At 41.5% G+C, this 15,190-nt stretch overlaps 1 protein-coding gene across 9 annotated transcripts in view; it reads right to left on the bottom strand.

Moving 5' to 3' along the window:
- Nucleotides 1-412: 412 nt before the first annotated feature.
- Nucleotides 413-15,190, bottom strand: part of PLEKHA1 (pleckstrin homology domain containing A1) — a 63,243-nt gene continuing 48,465 nt past the window's right edge. For 2 of the 9 annotated variants that reach the window (XM_008270616.4, XM_051824324.2), the window contains 6 exons: nt 14,027-14,095; nt 8,889-8,953; nt 8,195-8,258; nt 5,285-5,374; nt 4,065-4,105; nt 413-2,773 (listed from right to left, as the gene is read on the bottom strand). In XM_008270616.4, the coding sequence (XP_008268838.1) occupies nt 2,566-2,773; nt 4,065-4,105; nt 5,285-5,374; nt 8,195-8,258; nt 8,889-8,953; nt 14,027-14,095 (537 nt within the window). In that variant the 3' untranslated portion in view covers nt 413-2,565. Of the gene's footprint in view, nt 2,774-3,957; nt 4,106-5,284; nt 5,375-8,194; nt 8,259-8,888; nt 8,954-14,026; nt 14,096-15,190 lie in introns of all 9 variants that reach the window. The other 7 variants (XM_051824321.2, XM_051824320.2, XM_051824323.2 and 4 more) reach the window with 4 other exon arrangements.

Raw genomic sequence — 15,190 nt, forward strand, 5'->3', positions numbered from 1 at the left:
GAAGCTGCTGCCTGCAGTGCCAGCATCCCATGTGGGCACTGGTTCTAGTCCCGGCTGCTCCACCTCCGATCCAGCTCTCTGCTGTGGCCTGGGAAAGTAGTGGAAGGTGGCCCAAGTCCTTGGGTCCCTGCACCCGTGTGGGAGACCAGGAAGAGGCGCAGTTCTGGCCTTTGTGGCCAACTGGGGAGTGAACCATCGGATGGAAAACCTCTCTCTCTCTCTGCCTCCTTTCAAATAAATAAATAAATCATTAAAAAAAAAAAAAGAATTCACAGATGTGAAGTTTCATTATTCTTTCAAAAGTTACCAAATAATTTACTCTGTTCTTAAAGTCATTTGACCACACTATCTATCCTAGCTTTATTTACTTGTTCACACATCAGCTGAACCAAAAGAAATGAGGAGGCAGAACGAATTCTGAGCAGTTTATTCTCAAGTCATTACAGTGTTGAACAGTTTAACATAAAGATGACAGACGCAACATTAACCACGGGGAGGCACACACCCCCATTCCAGAAGGAGACATGTTATATACACAGAAAAAAACTGCAGCAAATATTAAAAGTATTCAAAGTGATTTTTTTTGACATTTCAGATGTGAAATATTTACAAGAAAAGTGTAAGTTTTAAAATAATTAAATAATTTTCATAGACTTATAAAAGAATTGAGATAAATATTAGGAGACCCTGACAATCACAAGAACACTTCCTATTCTACTGCATACAGGTATTTTTATAAAAAGGCCCAAAATAGAGTTCATATTTTGCTACCATGAAATATATCAAGTTACCAATACCAAAATATGCTAAAATGAACATGCAGTGTGGAAGCTGTACCAAAGAGAACAGTATCAGGCCTCGAATAGTACAGTGTCTGCCAAGTTTCTTCCGTGTGTTCATGGAAAAGGAGCTTTCAAAGAAGCCAATATAATGTATGTATCAACAGAAAAGTGGTGACTACTTAAAATCTGTTCATTCTATCATTTTCAAATGTAGCCGCATAAGAGAAAAAATCTAAATATAACTTTAAAAATATTAGCTTATGAATAAAAAAGTTGAGTGGTGCCTTCTTACGCATTCAGATTATGGAACTGAAACCATGCACTTCTAGTATAATATATCTTAATCTCTGAACCCCACTAATGCAGGAGGAAACCTCTCTCTCTCTGTGACAAGTCATCTTAGAAAATGAAAAGGAGAAACTGATATGTATGAATTCAAGACAAAACAGTACAGTCAAAAGGCAAAAATATAAAAATAGCAGCATGTGTAATTCAAGACTGTTTTCTTAAAGCAAATGTTTGAACCAAACACAGTATTTGCTCAAACTGGTCTACAATTCAACACCTGAAACCATAGGGATTTTTAGGAGAGGTGCTTATATTTATGATATCCTCATGACTAAATGTATACTCAAATTTGCTTTTTAAAACATACATATTGCACAGGTAGTAAAATACCAGCTTTCTGGTATCTCTAACATAAAATGCAACCTTATTTAACACACTGAACTATACTAATGGAAATTAATTTTACCCCAACGTTTAGAATCAATTATGTAGGGCTATTAAGCATATTAATCTCAAAACATTCCTAAACAAGTTGAAAAAACACAGGCACTTGAATATAGGTTATCAGAGACAAAAAGTAGAGGCCACAATAATTCCTAAGGGCAGTCATGTCTTTACATATAAACTTGAGGTCTTTTACTGATCCAAATATAGAAATAAGAACTATTTACAGAACTTTGATAAGAAAATCAGATCTCCCCCAAATTTTCTACCAAATAATTTTCACTGAAAAAAAGCGCTGGCTGCTGCCACTCTGACAAAGCTTTTTCAAACAAATGTCCATCCTATAATTGCTTGAATTCTAGTTTTCCCTTTTTTTCTAACCCGGTGTAACTCATAACCTTCACCAATGGTCTGATAAATTCCTCTACACAAAACTCACCAATCACCTTGAGATCCATGGCATCAAAAATGGTTATAATTTCAAAATAGTCGACATTGCAGAATAAATCAGACAGCACCACAGCGTCATGAGTCTAGGTATCATCATTTGATAATATTAACCAATAAGAATTTGCAAATATTGACCTTTAATGGGAAGTCATAGTAGCATTTTTTAAAATGACTCAAATAAAATTAATAAGCATTTTTAACATTTTAAGTCGTTAAACATTAAACTCAAGATCACTATGAAAACAAGACTAGCACAAACACGTTTTTACCAACCACATGAGAACACACAAAGCTTCAGATAGCTGACACTGGAACACTTAGGTTTTCTTTCTTTGTCAAATTCTGTTTCATTTGGCCACTCGCTAGATTCTTGGTTCACCAGCTTGCTGAGCACACCGCAGAGGCAGTGTAACACATGCACCCCGTCATCTCCGGCTGGACGCCTCAGGGAAGGAAGCCGAGGGGAGGAGGCGGCGGCCGGCTCCAGTGCTCGCGCCTCACACGTCACTGACCGGGAGGCTCGCGTCCTCCAGGTCCACTGGGTCACACTCTCCCTCCTGAGGGCCGTTTGTACTCTGAGGTTTTAGCAGGGCCCGCTCAGTTACTTTGGAAGCTGGTTCTCTTGGAGAGACAGCCTGGACCTTGAAGTTCCCTGACTTGACCTTGGCAAGAGATTCGTAAAATCCTCGCTTCTCCACGGCAAAGCTTGAGACCAGAGAGTTGCTGCGAGAGGCTGTGGAATGTGAGGCGGCGGCGGCCCCGGCAGGGCGGAGAGCGTGCTTGGCCTCTGAAGCACAGGCGGGATGCTCCTGCAAAGAGGAGTGGCGGTCAGACACGGTCACCGGGAGCTCAGGGCAGTCACTCGGTGTGAGACTGAACTCTGAAAAACACCCAGACACACACACGCACACGCACACGCAGCAGAAGCATGAGCCATGCAGCACAAACGTGCGAGTTCTTTCCCAAAGCAATGCGTTTTAGGGGTGAGTTTAAAGCAACGACAGCCAACAACCATGTCCACTAGGAAACCAGTTCCGTCACCAAAGCCAAATTCGGCAGCCTACGACACGTGGAGGACTCAGCCAGGCTGAGCTGGGATACAGTGTTCCAACGGCAACACAGTGAACGGCTTTCAACAAGGGGCCTGCGGGCTTTATGGTTTTATTCAGAGTGTGATATAAATCAACACTAGGAACTATCCCACGTATCCTGAGATTTAAAAAGTGCAAAATACAAAAATCAAAGGCCATAGATTTCTTTAATAAGCAGGAATTAATATTTTCAAATGTTATTTTGTCTAGCTGTCTTAACAAAACTTAGGTTTTACTTCCTTGAATTTTATGGCAACCAATAATAGCATAGATCAATTTTTATTTAATTTCATTTATTTAGTTTTGAATACATCATATACTCATATGGCTTAATATTTTAAAGCTAATGAAGGGTACATATTTAATCTTTTTAAAAATTGTGAAGTAATTATCAGCTGTATTAATTTTAATGTGCATTAACTAGATCAAATCTGAAGGTATCCTTAAATATGACCATTCTAAATGCTTTGCTATGTAGTTCCTAGTTTACTGTGTATATTCATGATAACAGTGCCTCTGAAAACAAAGTGCTACAAATTACCAAAATACTATCAAATGGCTAAATTTTAACAGGTTTAAAATGCCATGCAACTTACAGTAATGCACAGCTTATCTAATGCATATGCATGCATGAGTTTGCATATACAATTAAACAAAGGAACATTTCAAGCGTTGTAATAGTAAAAAGCTGAAAATACATAAAATATAGAAATCAAAACTCCTGCAGCAACTCAGTAAATTAATTTTTAGAAGCTAGCTTAATGTCTCTATTAGTAAAGTTGTATTTTTTTAATTATCTTTTTTTAATACGCATATCCAACCTGATGACTAGTGAAATAGTTTATGTTAGTGTTGACAAAATCAGTTATGATAACTGCAAAAGGCAGTTTGGTTAACTCAACTTTCTACGATCAGTTGTAAGTAGTGAGTGAGTCCGGGCCCTCTACTAGGAAGGCACGTTTGCGTGAGGCCCACATACGTGCTGCATTCACCAGCTCTTGATGTATACCTCTGTATACAAGGGTTCGACAGCCTTCTGGCCTGCCGCATCTGGAACACAGTGCAAAGCTAAGATTAGAGTTAACCTATACTGGGGAGAGGAGGAAAGAGAAAGGTCTGCTGATAGTCACAGCTCGACAGTCCAGTGTGCCCCCACCACAAAGCACAAAACACAAACGCCCTTCTCCAACTTTCCCTCTTGCCAACAGACACTGTTTTTGCAGAGTGTCTCATACTTGACTGCTGAAAAAGTCACATAGAACACAGGCAGTTACAAAACTATCATCTATGAAAGTGACTTCTTAGGTATTCCTGACTAAAGAAAGGAGAAAATGGATTTCTATTTATAGGACTATAGGTATCACTACCAGGAAACTATTAAAAGATGGTATTACCACAACACTGATACCAGGAAAAATATTAGAAATGCAGAATATCTAGCGTTCATAACGAATCTGGACGTAAGAGGCTATCACGTCACCTACCAGACTTTCTGTGCATGACATTTTAAGATATTTTACAATTTTTCACTTCTGAGAATTTATAGTTTCAGATCAGAAACCAGTGCCCAAAGTATTACAAAGCCAAATCTAATTCCTATGATTGTACATGAGCATAAGAAATAAACTGATTTTTTTTCTTACTACTTAGCTGTTTCAATTTTACTATCAAACTATCACAGAGAAGGCAGTTTTCAGAAGCAGGCTTTCAAATGACAGCACAATGGAAATGCTGACTAGGAGCACAACACTGCCAAGGCTCCGGCTTGCTCAGGGATCTTACGGCACTATTAAGTGAAAATGCCCTTAACTGAAACTGCAGGAGTTAAAGAGGAAATTGAAAAGTTCACGAAACTGTAATGCTACAACTGAAAAGTACCTTCCATGATTAGGCCACAGACCATACTAAGAATCTGACAGAGTATAGCAACTCTAGATCTGCCAATAAGTAAGAATTCCTAAAACAAAGCAAGGAAATGTTTATTCTTCAGTTGCCCTGTTTGTGCATTTAACACAATACAGTGCACAGAAAGTTATATATACATAACACTACAAGGAAGCATTAAATTAGAAATGCATTATTTTTTGCAAGTCCAATTGGTATGAACGTCAACATGCAACTAAATCTCAAAAAAGAAAGAAATCGGAAGGATTGGGGAAGAGGAAGGGAAACAACTTGACAGGGTGGGAAGGCCCAAGGGAGGACTGCTCCAGAGAGCAGGAAACATACAGCAGCTGCCGATCTGCCGGGCCCCCGCTGGGCCACGATGGCGCCAGAGACTGCCTTAATCCAGCTGTGCATCTCCTCGGGGCTGTCGGCCTGAGGGGGAAGGGACTCAGTCACTCCATTTTTCTTCAACATCACATCCACGTCTACAAATCCCATGCATTTATCTTGGTAACTTAGACTGTCAGCAACAAAATCATTCTAATGCGATGATTTCCAAAGTATTTTAGAAATTACCTTGAAAATTTTTTAAATTGATTTTCATTTTATTTGAAAGGTAGAAAGTGACAGAGAGAGAGAGATCTTTCATTTGCTGGCTCACTCCCCAGATACCTGCAACACCCCAGGCTGGGCCAGGCTGAAGCCAACAGCCTCAGATGTGGGTGGGCACCCAAGGACTTCCCCTGGTGTGCGTTAGCAGGAAGCTGGATCAGAAGCAGCGGCAGGACTTGAACCAGGCACTCCAATACGGAATGTGGAGGTTTCAAATGGCAATTTAATCACTGTGCCAAATGCCTGTCCCTAGAAATCACTTTTGAAAACCAAGTCTTGCTGGGTAAGTTACTGTAATGCGACGTAAGTTAGGCACTTAAATCGGAAACAACAAAAATGTCAATAATGAAAACTTCCAGAGAGAAAACAAGGAGAGGAAGAAGTCAAAACAAGGTCCTTCTTATTCCCTCTATCAACTGCCAATCTGCCAACAATATTTATATAATTGTGTAATTAAAAATTGTTTTACATCATTTTACATACTCTTTTTCTAGAAATCATTTCTATCAGTACACTCAATTCCTAAAGAAGCATTAGTAGTCATGGTCCAAAGTATCATACTCCTTGATTGGGCCAAGCTTCCACAGTGAATTTAAAATCCTACTATGGGACAGGTGATTGGCACAGCGGTTAAGATGCCTCCTGGACACCTGCGTCCAAGTGCTCTTGGGTTCAAGTCCTGAGCCCACTTCAGATCCCAGCCTCCAGCTAACACAGGTCCTGGGGAGCAGCGGTCACGGTTCAAGTTCCTGAGTCCCTGCCACCACAGGGAGACCTGGACTGAGTTCGGGGCTTCCGCCTGACCTGCTGAAGGCATCCGGGGAGTGAAGCAGCGTGTGAAGATCTCTGCCTGCCCTCCTTTCCAAACCTCACTATGAAATTAATCTCATGCAACAAGGTCCCAAATAGGTAAGAGACGCTACCCCTGACTGCTAGAGTCTACAATTCTAGAATCTCTTATTTCTACAAGTAAATCTAGGATCTACTTCTAAACAGAAGTCTAAGCAAATTCTAGTCTCTAAAAGTTTAAACATTTTAAAGACACAGAGTAATATTTTTGAATCAGTAATACTAACAAAGGCTTTTTAAAAGGAAAGACTCAAATGCAAAAGTAGAATATACTTTTATTCATTGCTAATAGGGACACAATTCTAGAAATCAATTTGATAAAGTGAAAGGTTCACACTCTGACAGTTCATCTTAATCTGGAAATTTATCTTAAAGAAATAAGAAATTTGGGTGAATTTATGTTCCTCACCACATTATTTAACACATAAAATGTATAAAAACAATGTAAATGAGTTTAATAATACAACAATAAACCATTCACTTGTGGAATATCTATACAATGTAATATAGGGCAGCTCTAACTAATGACATGGGAGGAAAACAGCACAATGCCTGACACAAACAGGATAGAACAACACAACACCCTCTGTATGACTCCACACTTGATACGACTTAATAAATAACAAAACAAGAATGGCTGCCTGAATTAGGGAGTGTGATTTTTATAAACCACTACTTTTTTTTTTTTTTTTTTTTGACAGGCAGAGTGGACAATGAGAGAGAGAGACAGAGAGAAAGGTCTTCCTTTGCCGTTGGTTCACCCTCCAATGGCCGCCACAGCCCGCGTGCTGCGGCTGGCACACCACGCTGATCCAATGGCAGGAGCCAGGTACTTATCCTGGTCTCCCATGGGGAGCAGGGCCCAAGGACTTGGGCCATCCTCCACTGCACTCTCTGGCCACAGCAGAGAGCTGCCTGGAAGAGGGGCAACCGGGACAGAATCCGGCGCCCCGACCGAGACTAGAACCCGAGGATTAGCCTAGTGAGCCACGGCGCCGGCCAAAACCACTACTTTCTTAATCTCTCTCTGAATTTTCTAAATTTTCTGCAATTAGCAGATATAACTTATAAAACAAAACCAAAGTGTTTTTGTTTTTATTGTCCTTATTTTTTCTGAGAGGCAGAGAGAGAGAATGCTCCCATCCACCGGTTCACTGCTCAAATGCCAGAGCTGGGAAGTCACTGCAGGTCTCCCACATTGGCAGCCAGAAGCCAGTTAACTGAGCCATCATGGCTGCCTCCTAGGGCCTGCACTCGCAGGGAGGTGTAGCCCGGTGTCCAACCCAGGCTCCTACGTGGATTCAGGCATCAACTGCAAGGCCAAATACCCGCCCTCCAGATATTCTTTTAAAAAACTTTATACTTGAATAATTCAATAGAGTAAGCAAAATTTTAAACTCAAATACAGAATGCTTACTATTAGTCAGATTTATTGCCTAGTTCTGTTATAGGTATCTGTGCCCCCTTTCACACCAATAAAAAGGAAATAAAACTAAAATTAAAATTCCAAAGCATGTGCAACAATCCAATTTGAAGGTACACAATTTAAACATAAGTTAAAACACTTCCCTGACTTTATTTCACTAATTCATAACAAAGAATTTCCCTATTTGCTGAACAAATAACTTACCAATAATTCTCAACACAATTCCTACAATATCCTTTTATTACACTGGTAAGTTACGGTTGTCCTATTTCCTTAACCTTAAAGGCAACAAGCTTATGTGTGCTTGTTTCACCTCTAAAAGTATCGGTTTGGCAGGATCTATAATTTCCAAATAAGTATTTTACCTGTACATAGAAGGTTCTTGATGTTGTTACAATTTCAAAGAGGTTGTCCCTCATCATTATGTCACTGTTAGGAAAAAAAAAGTATCCAGTTATACATAAATAACAGTTAGTTGACAGTTTTTCTTTCTTTTGTTTATTTGCTACACAAATGTGCCAATAAAAAGTAATAGATAAGACACTAATTTAACAAAATCAAATTATCTTTCCCATTTATTTTGTTTGTACTAATTTTTTTGTGCATTATAGCTTTACAAATGGTTCATAAAACAATTTTAAAGCTCAAAGTTTTTAACTGTGAAATTAGTTTCCTTAAAGAAACAGTGGCACAGCTCAAGCATTTTCTTGTAGCTCTATTCTGTAGCATCTTTGAAACACTAAAATAAATAACACATTTATCAAATCTGGTGGTGTAAGTTGTTCACATTAAATTTTTTCCCTGCCATAAATAGGCTGTTTATAAATTTTTAGTTTTCAAATGAAGGAACAAGAAGATTCTGTTTCCTACTTTTCAAGTAAGTTCAAGTGACAGAATATCTCAGGGGTTTTGAAATGTCTAGCATATTCCAACTACAAAAAAGTTTAATACTAGAATCAGTACAGAGAAACACAATTTGCGAGCAGACTAATGAAACCACAGCAGTACTCTCCACGAGTAAGCTGTGCCAGCAGGCATCAAGTCGTAGCTGCTCCTTACCTTTGCTTACATTCCTGGACTTTATGAACCTCTTTAAGTGGTATTACACGGAGAGGTTCCTTTTCCTGGCAACAAACAAACAAACAGGACATTTATTCTTAAAATCCTTGTAAGGACTAACTGTCTTATTTGGAGATCAATGTGAAATTCGTGATTCCTTCTTGAAGTACATCTAAGACATCAGTTTACCTTCTTAAACTACCCAGCATCAGAACAGCTCAAATCCTGCAGCCTATATCCACTGTTGTCTGACACAGTTTCTGGTCTTAGAGACAGTGTAGCTTATCAAGGGCATTCACCATTACACTCTGCATGGACACGTGTGTACCCAGCACACTACCTCCTCTTCTGGGATGTCACAACATCAGAGCAGCAACTTCTAACGTTATTTTAGAAATATTACTCTTAGACTAACACACAATTTTAACCTCTAATGTTATGTTCAAATGTACTCTTAATTAACACATTATTTTAACTCTCAACTGAACTTCCACTAAGTGCCAGCACATCTGCTACTTCTCTGTATGATTATGCTTTACTTGACAAGAGAGAGACATTCCATTCGTTGAGTCACTCCCAAATGCATACAAGGCTGGGAGGCCAAACCTGGAAGCCTGGGACTCAATCCAGGTCTCCATGTGGATGCCAGAAATCCAACCACCTGAGCTCTCCTCACCAGTGTCTCTCAGGCTCTGCAGTAGCTGGAAGCTGGAATCAGAAACTGGCACCAGGTATAGAACCCAGAACTGCATCTGGGTGTCCCACTTGGGTGGCAGGGACCCAAGCACTCGAGCCATCATCTGCTGCCTCCCAGGCTTATTAGCAGGAAGCTGGGTTGGAAGCAGAGTGCCAGGGCTCACACTGATACTCTGATGCAGGATGCAGGCATCCCTAATCAGCTTTAATCTGCATTTCTCCAATAATGAACGATGTTGAATATCTTATCTAAGAGTCCATTTTCATTTCCTTTAACATGAATTTTCTATTAATGTCTTTTGTTCATTTTCCTGCTAGATATTTTCCCCTCAATTTTCTCTCACCTTTTTTAAACTTTCAAACAATCACAATTTTATACAAGGTTGAAAAAATAGCACAAGAACTGATTTTCCGGACCACTGCAGAGTGAGTCGCTGACCTGCACCACACTCCCTATGAATACATATATGAGTACCTATTTCCTAAAGAATATGCTCTTACACAACCACAGTTCAACCATCAGAATCAGGAAACTCCTTAAAATGCCTTTCATTGCAGCGAAGGGACTGAGTCCAGAATCACGACTACTTCTGCTTATCACACATTTCTTTTTCACCCTTTGGTTTGGAACAGTTCCTCATTCTTTCTCTGACTTTCATAATGAAGACTACAAGGCAGTTATTTTGCATAATGTCCCTCACTTCTTGAGTGTGTCTAATGCTTCCCTGCAGACTCTGTATCTTAGGCAGGACTGTCATTGATAAGCTGCTGTGCTCTCTCACGCTATCCTGCCAGTTGGTAGCTGATTTCTTTGGTTGTTGTTGTTGTTTTAAGATAGTGAGAGAGAGAGAGACAGACAGAGAGAGCTATAGACAGAGAGAGACAGAGAGAAAGGTCTTCCTTCTGTTGGTTCACTCCCCTAATGGCTGCTACAGCCGGTGCTGCGCCGATCCGAAGCCAGGAGCCGGAGCTTCCTCCCAGTCTCCCATGCAGGTGCAGGGACCCAAGCACTTGGGCCATCCTCCATTGCACTCCCGGGCCACAGCAGAGAGCTGGACTGGAAGAGGAGCAACCAGGACTAGAACCCGGTGCCCAAACCAGGACTAGAACCCAGGGTGTCGGCACCGCAGGCGGAGGATTAGCCAAGTGAGCCATGGCACCAGCCTAGATTTCTTTGTTGTTTTTTAAAAAGATTTATTTATTTCAAAGTCAGAACCACACAGAAAGAGAGGTCTTCCTTCTGCTGGTTTACTCCCCGAATGGCCACAATGGCCAGAGCCATGCCGATTCAAAGCCAGGAGCCAGGAGCTTCTTCTGGGTCTCCCACATGGGTGCAGGGGCCCAAAGACTTGGGCCATCTTCCACTGCTTTCCCAGGCCACAGCAGAGAGCTGGATCAGAAGTGGAACAGCCAGGACTCGAACTGGCACCCATATGGGATGCTGGTACTGCAGGCCGAAGCTTAACCTGCTACGCCACAGTGCCGGCCCCAGCTGATTTCAATTTATCTCATCACTGATGTTCTTTTTAGTTATCTGACCACCTCCTTAAACTGATATCTGCCAGCTTCTTCACTATAAGTAACCCTCTCCTTGTTAACTTAGTATCTATTTTGTAGGCAGTTATTTTAAAACTATGTAATATGAGTTCTTCATCATACATAGATACATAACACCACTCCATCAGGTTCCTGGATTCCTGTTTTACTCAGTGGACTTCTCTTTGGTGACATCATTATTTTGGTATCCTCATACACCCAAATGTGGTGAGTGGGAATGTTTTCAAAGTGGCTTTCGTGGGGACTGGCGCTATGGTGTGGCAGCTTACTGGTTTGAGTCCTGGCTACTCCACTTCCAATCCCACTCCCTGCAAATGTGCCCAGGAAAACAGCAGCAGAAGACAGCCCGAGTCCTTGGGCCCCTGCACTTATGTGGGAGACCCAACAGAAGTTCTCAGCTCCTGGCTTCAGACCACTCAGCTCCAGCCGTTGTAGCCACTTGGGGAGTTAACCAGCCGATGGAAGGTAGGCGTGTGTGTGTGTGTGTGTGTGTGTGTGTATGCGCACGCGTGTGCATGTGTGTCTCCTCTCACTCTCTAAACTCTGCATTTCAAATAAATATTTTTTTTTTCAGGCTAGGAAATTTGGATTTATTTTTAAAGCATGGGGATGGAGAGCTGGGAACTACAGGATTTTTCCCCCCAGAAACCTTTTTTTTTTTTTGGACAGGTAGAGTTATAGACGGTGACAGAGAGACAGAGAGGAAGGTCTTCCTTCCGCTGGTTCACTCCCCAGACGGCCGCTATGGCCGGTGCTGCGCCGATCCAAAGCCAGGAGCCAGGTGCTTCCTCCCGGCCTCCCATGTGGGTGCAGGGCCCAAGCACTTGGGCCATCCTCTGCTGCCCTCCCGGGATACAGCAGAGAGCTGGACTGGAAGAGGAACAACTGGGACTAGAACCCAGCGCCCATATGGGATGCCGGCACCTCAGGCAGAGCATTAACCAAGTGAGCCACGTTGCCGGCCCCCAGAAACCTTTTATTTAAGGAATACAAACTTCATGCATTTCATAAATACAACTTTAGGAACATAGTGATTCTTCCCACTATACCCACACTCCCACCCACACACCCACCCTGCTTTCTCCTCCCTCTCCTATTCCCATTCTGATTTTTTACTAAGATCTATTTTCAATTAACTTTATACACATACAATTAACTCTATACTAAGTCAAGCATTCAAAAAGAATGGCCAAAGTGGTGAATTTCCAGTGGTTTTTGGGGTGTTTTTTCATGTCCCCTTCTCTCTGTGAGCACTTCCATGCTTTCTGTCACAGACGGTCCTGCTCACTCTTACATTTAGTTCTCATCCTACATCTGGAATGCGCCATTTCTCCACACAGCCTAGGTCTCTTTCAGTGCAAAATGGTGATTTTTTTTCAGGGGAAAGAACTAGGGAAAATATTATATACATATTTGTCAACACATGCCTATATTATATATTTATTCCTACATCTATCTGTGTTGTTTAAAGTTACATCAATACCAGAGCATTTCAGAATCTAGTAGAAAAAATGGAATCAGAAGTACGAGCTTGGTAGCAGGAGCTTGGAGTAGGTTAACCCCCGTCTGTATATGCATCCCATATGGACTCCAGTTTGTGTCCCGGCTGCTCCACTTCTGATCCAGCTCTCTGCTAATGGCCTGGAAAAGCAGTGCAAGATGGCCCACATGCTTGGACTCCTCACTTACGTGGGAGACCCGGAAGAAGCTCCTGGCTCCTGGCTTCGAATCAGCCCAGCTCCAGCCGTTGCAGCCATTTGGAGAGTTAACCAGCAGATAGAAGACCTCTCTCCCTTTGTCTCTGTCTCTCTCTCTCTGTAAATCAGCCTCTCAAATTAATACAATCTTAAAAACTTCCTTTTGCTTATCTGTCACCCCTTTGACAACAAGAAATTTGGCTTTCACTATTCTTAATATTTCCCTTGTTTTATCAGTAAGTACATATGGAACCACTCTCTCATTTCTGCCACCACCCTCTTCCCCTGTGAACACATTCCTGTCCCAAACTCCATACTGGGCTAGTACCCTGAGGAGACCACATCCTCATCCTGCACAGGCACTGATGGCCCACACCAGGTAACTCCGCTTCTCTCCTCCTCCTCCCCTCAGAAGCTTCCCAGAAGAACTGACCCTTGAAGTGACTCTCAAACTATCCCCTTCCTATTCTTAGTGCCCCACTCTCCTAGTGATGTGGAACTCCATAAACCTAAATTAGTGGAAAAGAAATCATTTTTGGTTTTAAAATGAAATAGTTCCTCAGTAGTCCTAGCTATATTTTCAATGCTCAGTTGCCACATGTAGCCAGAGGCACTGGACCACACAAATATGGAACACTTCCATCCGTGTACAAAGTTCTATCAGTCAATGCTATTCTGGTGCCTTCAAACAAAGGTCCTCTCAAAGGTCCCATACAATAAGGAGAGGTGCAGAACTCATCCTCACTATCTACAATCCACCACAAGGCTCGTGGCACCCAACAGTACCTCATGTAAGAATGCTGCTCAGTCTGCACCTTCAGAAAGGACAAGCACACCTCATGTGAGGCAATTCAAAGGTATCTGAGTCAGAAAAGAAAATGCCAAGAGGCAAGGAAGAGGCAGAAGCACAAAGGGCTAACTTTTGGCCTTTAGGGACTGAATTCTGTGCACCTGCTCCCCCAGTGATGCCTCGTGCAGAGGCATTCTACAGATGAGGCGGCTCTGACACTTCCAGATTGCTCAAGGTGGAATGCTTCTTTGAATATACGGTCTTTTTACTTAAGGAAAATACTATTAACCAAGACCATCACAAGATCAACTGAACTGCAGGTACAAATGAGAACTACTCTAGCAGCATGAAAACAACGTAACACAATTCAAACATTTTCAAACATAACAGTGACATACCAGTTCAGATTTGAAGTAGCCTATTGTGTTTTCATCCAACTGAAAGTATCTTCTCTTCCAGTTTTTCATCTACCAGAAATGAACACAGACATAACACTTCTGTTTCTAAGGATGTCCAATGTCAATCACCACTTAATTATTCTGATACGAACCCACAATCAGAAATGCCAAGCACTGAAAACCCTGCACACTACCCTCCCCACTTGGTGCGGAGATAAATGAAACTTTGTCTCCCTTTGGCTACCCAGGCCCTGAACTCCTAATTCAACTTTTGGACGTTGGTTTTCAGCTTTTAGTGTATGATTTTATCATATGATTTCACATTTTTAATGCTCTGCAAGTTAAAAAAAAAAAAAAAAAAAAGAAACACTTCCCCTTCCTTCCTCCACCCTCACAAAGTAAAGAGTAAGCACAGGAAATGTTATTAAACCACATCAAGTTTCTCCATCTGTAAAATGCACGAATCCTTCCACAAGTACCTTTATTCACAGTAATGAAGCAAAAAATATTAAAGTCAATCTGTTTTGTACAAATATTTTTTCTCATAGAAATACAGTTTTTGTGGAAGCACTAAAATATCTCTAAGTGATTGATTTTTTTGGATTTAAGAGCAAAAAAGAAAGGATTCTTTCCTTAAAAGCCCTAATGAACATACAACTGGGTGTGAGCCCAGGAAGAACGGCATCACTACTGCAGATATTCTAGAGAGAAACCCCAGGCCTGGCCTGAATCATCTCTCTGGGCAAAAGGTCAGACAGGCAGATCTGAGGGAGCTGGAGTCACCAGGAAGTAGTGAGAAGGCAGCAGAACCGCTGTAGAGTGTCAAGTGCTCCTGTATTCAGACACTGTTTCTTTTCTTAAATTCTAGGTAAGTGCTTGGCGCCTGCAAAACTCCCCGCTGTGGAGCTGACTGTGCCCTGTGAAGGGCTACATCTCTCTTATTTACATTAAAAAAAAAAAAAAAAGATCCCTGGGAGGCTTTATAAAACAATTTTCCTTAAAAAAGAAAACAAGAGAGGTTAAGCAGCCCAAGGTCACATAGCTTTCGGCTGAGGTGAGCCCAATGCCGTATTAATTAATTAATGCCATCAATTAAGGACTTTTTTCACACCTCACTCCTCCCAGCCCTGGACCTGCCACCTCTCCACTAGAGTTCTTTCCCTC

This window comes from Oryctolagus cuniculus, chromosome 15 (assembly GCF_964237555.1).
Source record: "Oryctolagus cuniculus chromosome 15, mOryCun1.1, whole genome shotgun sequence".
Classification (NCBI taxonomy): Eukaryota; Metazoa; Chordata; class Mammalia; order Lagomorpha; family Leporidae; genus Oryctolagus; species Oryctolagus cuniculus.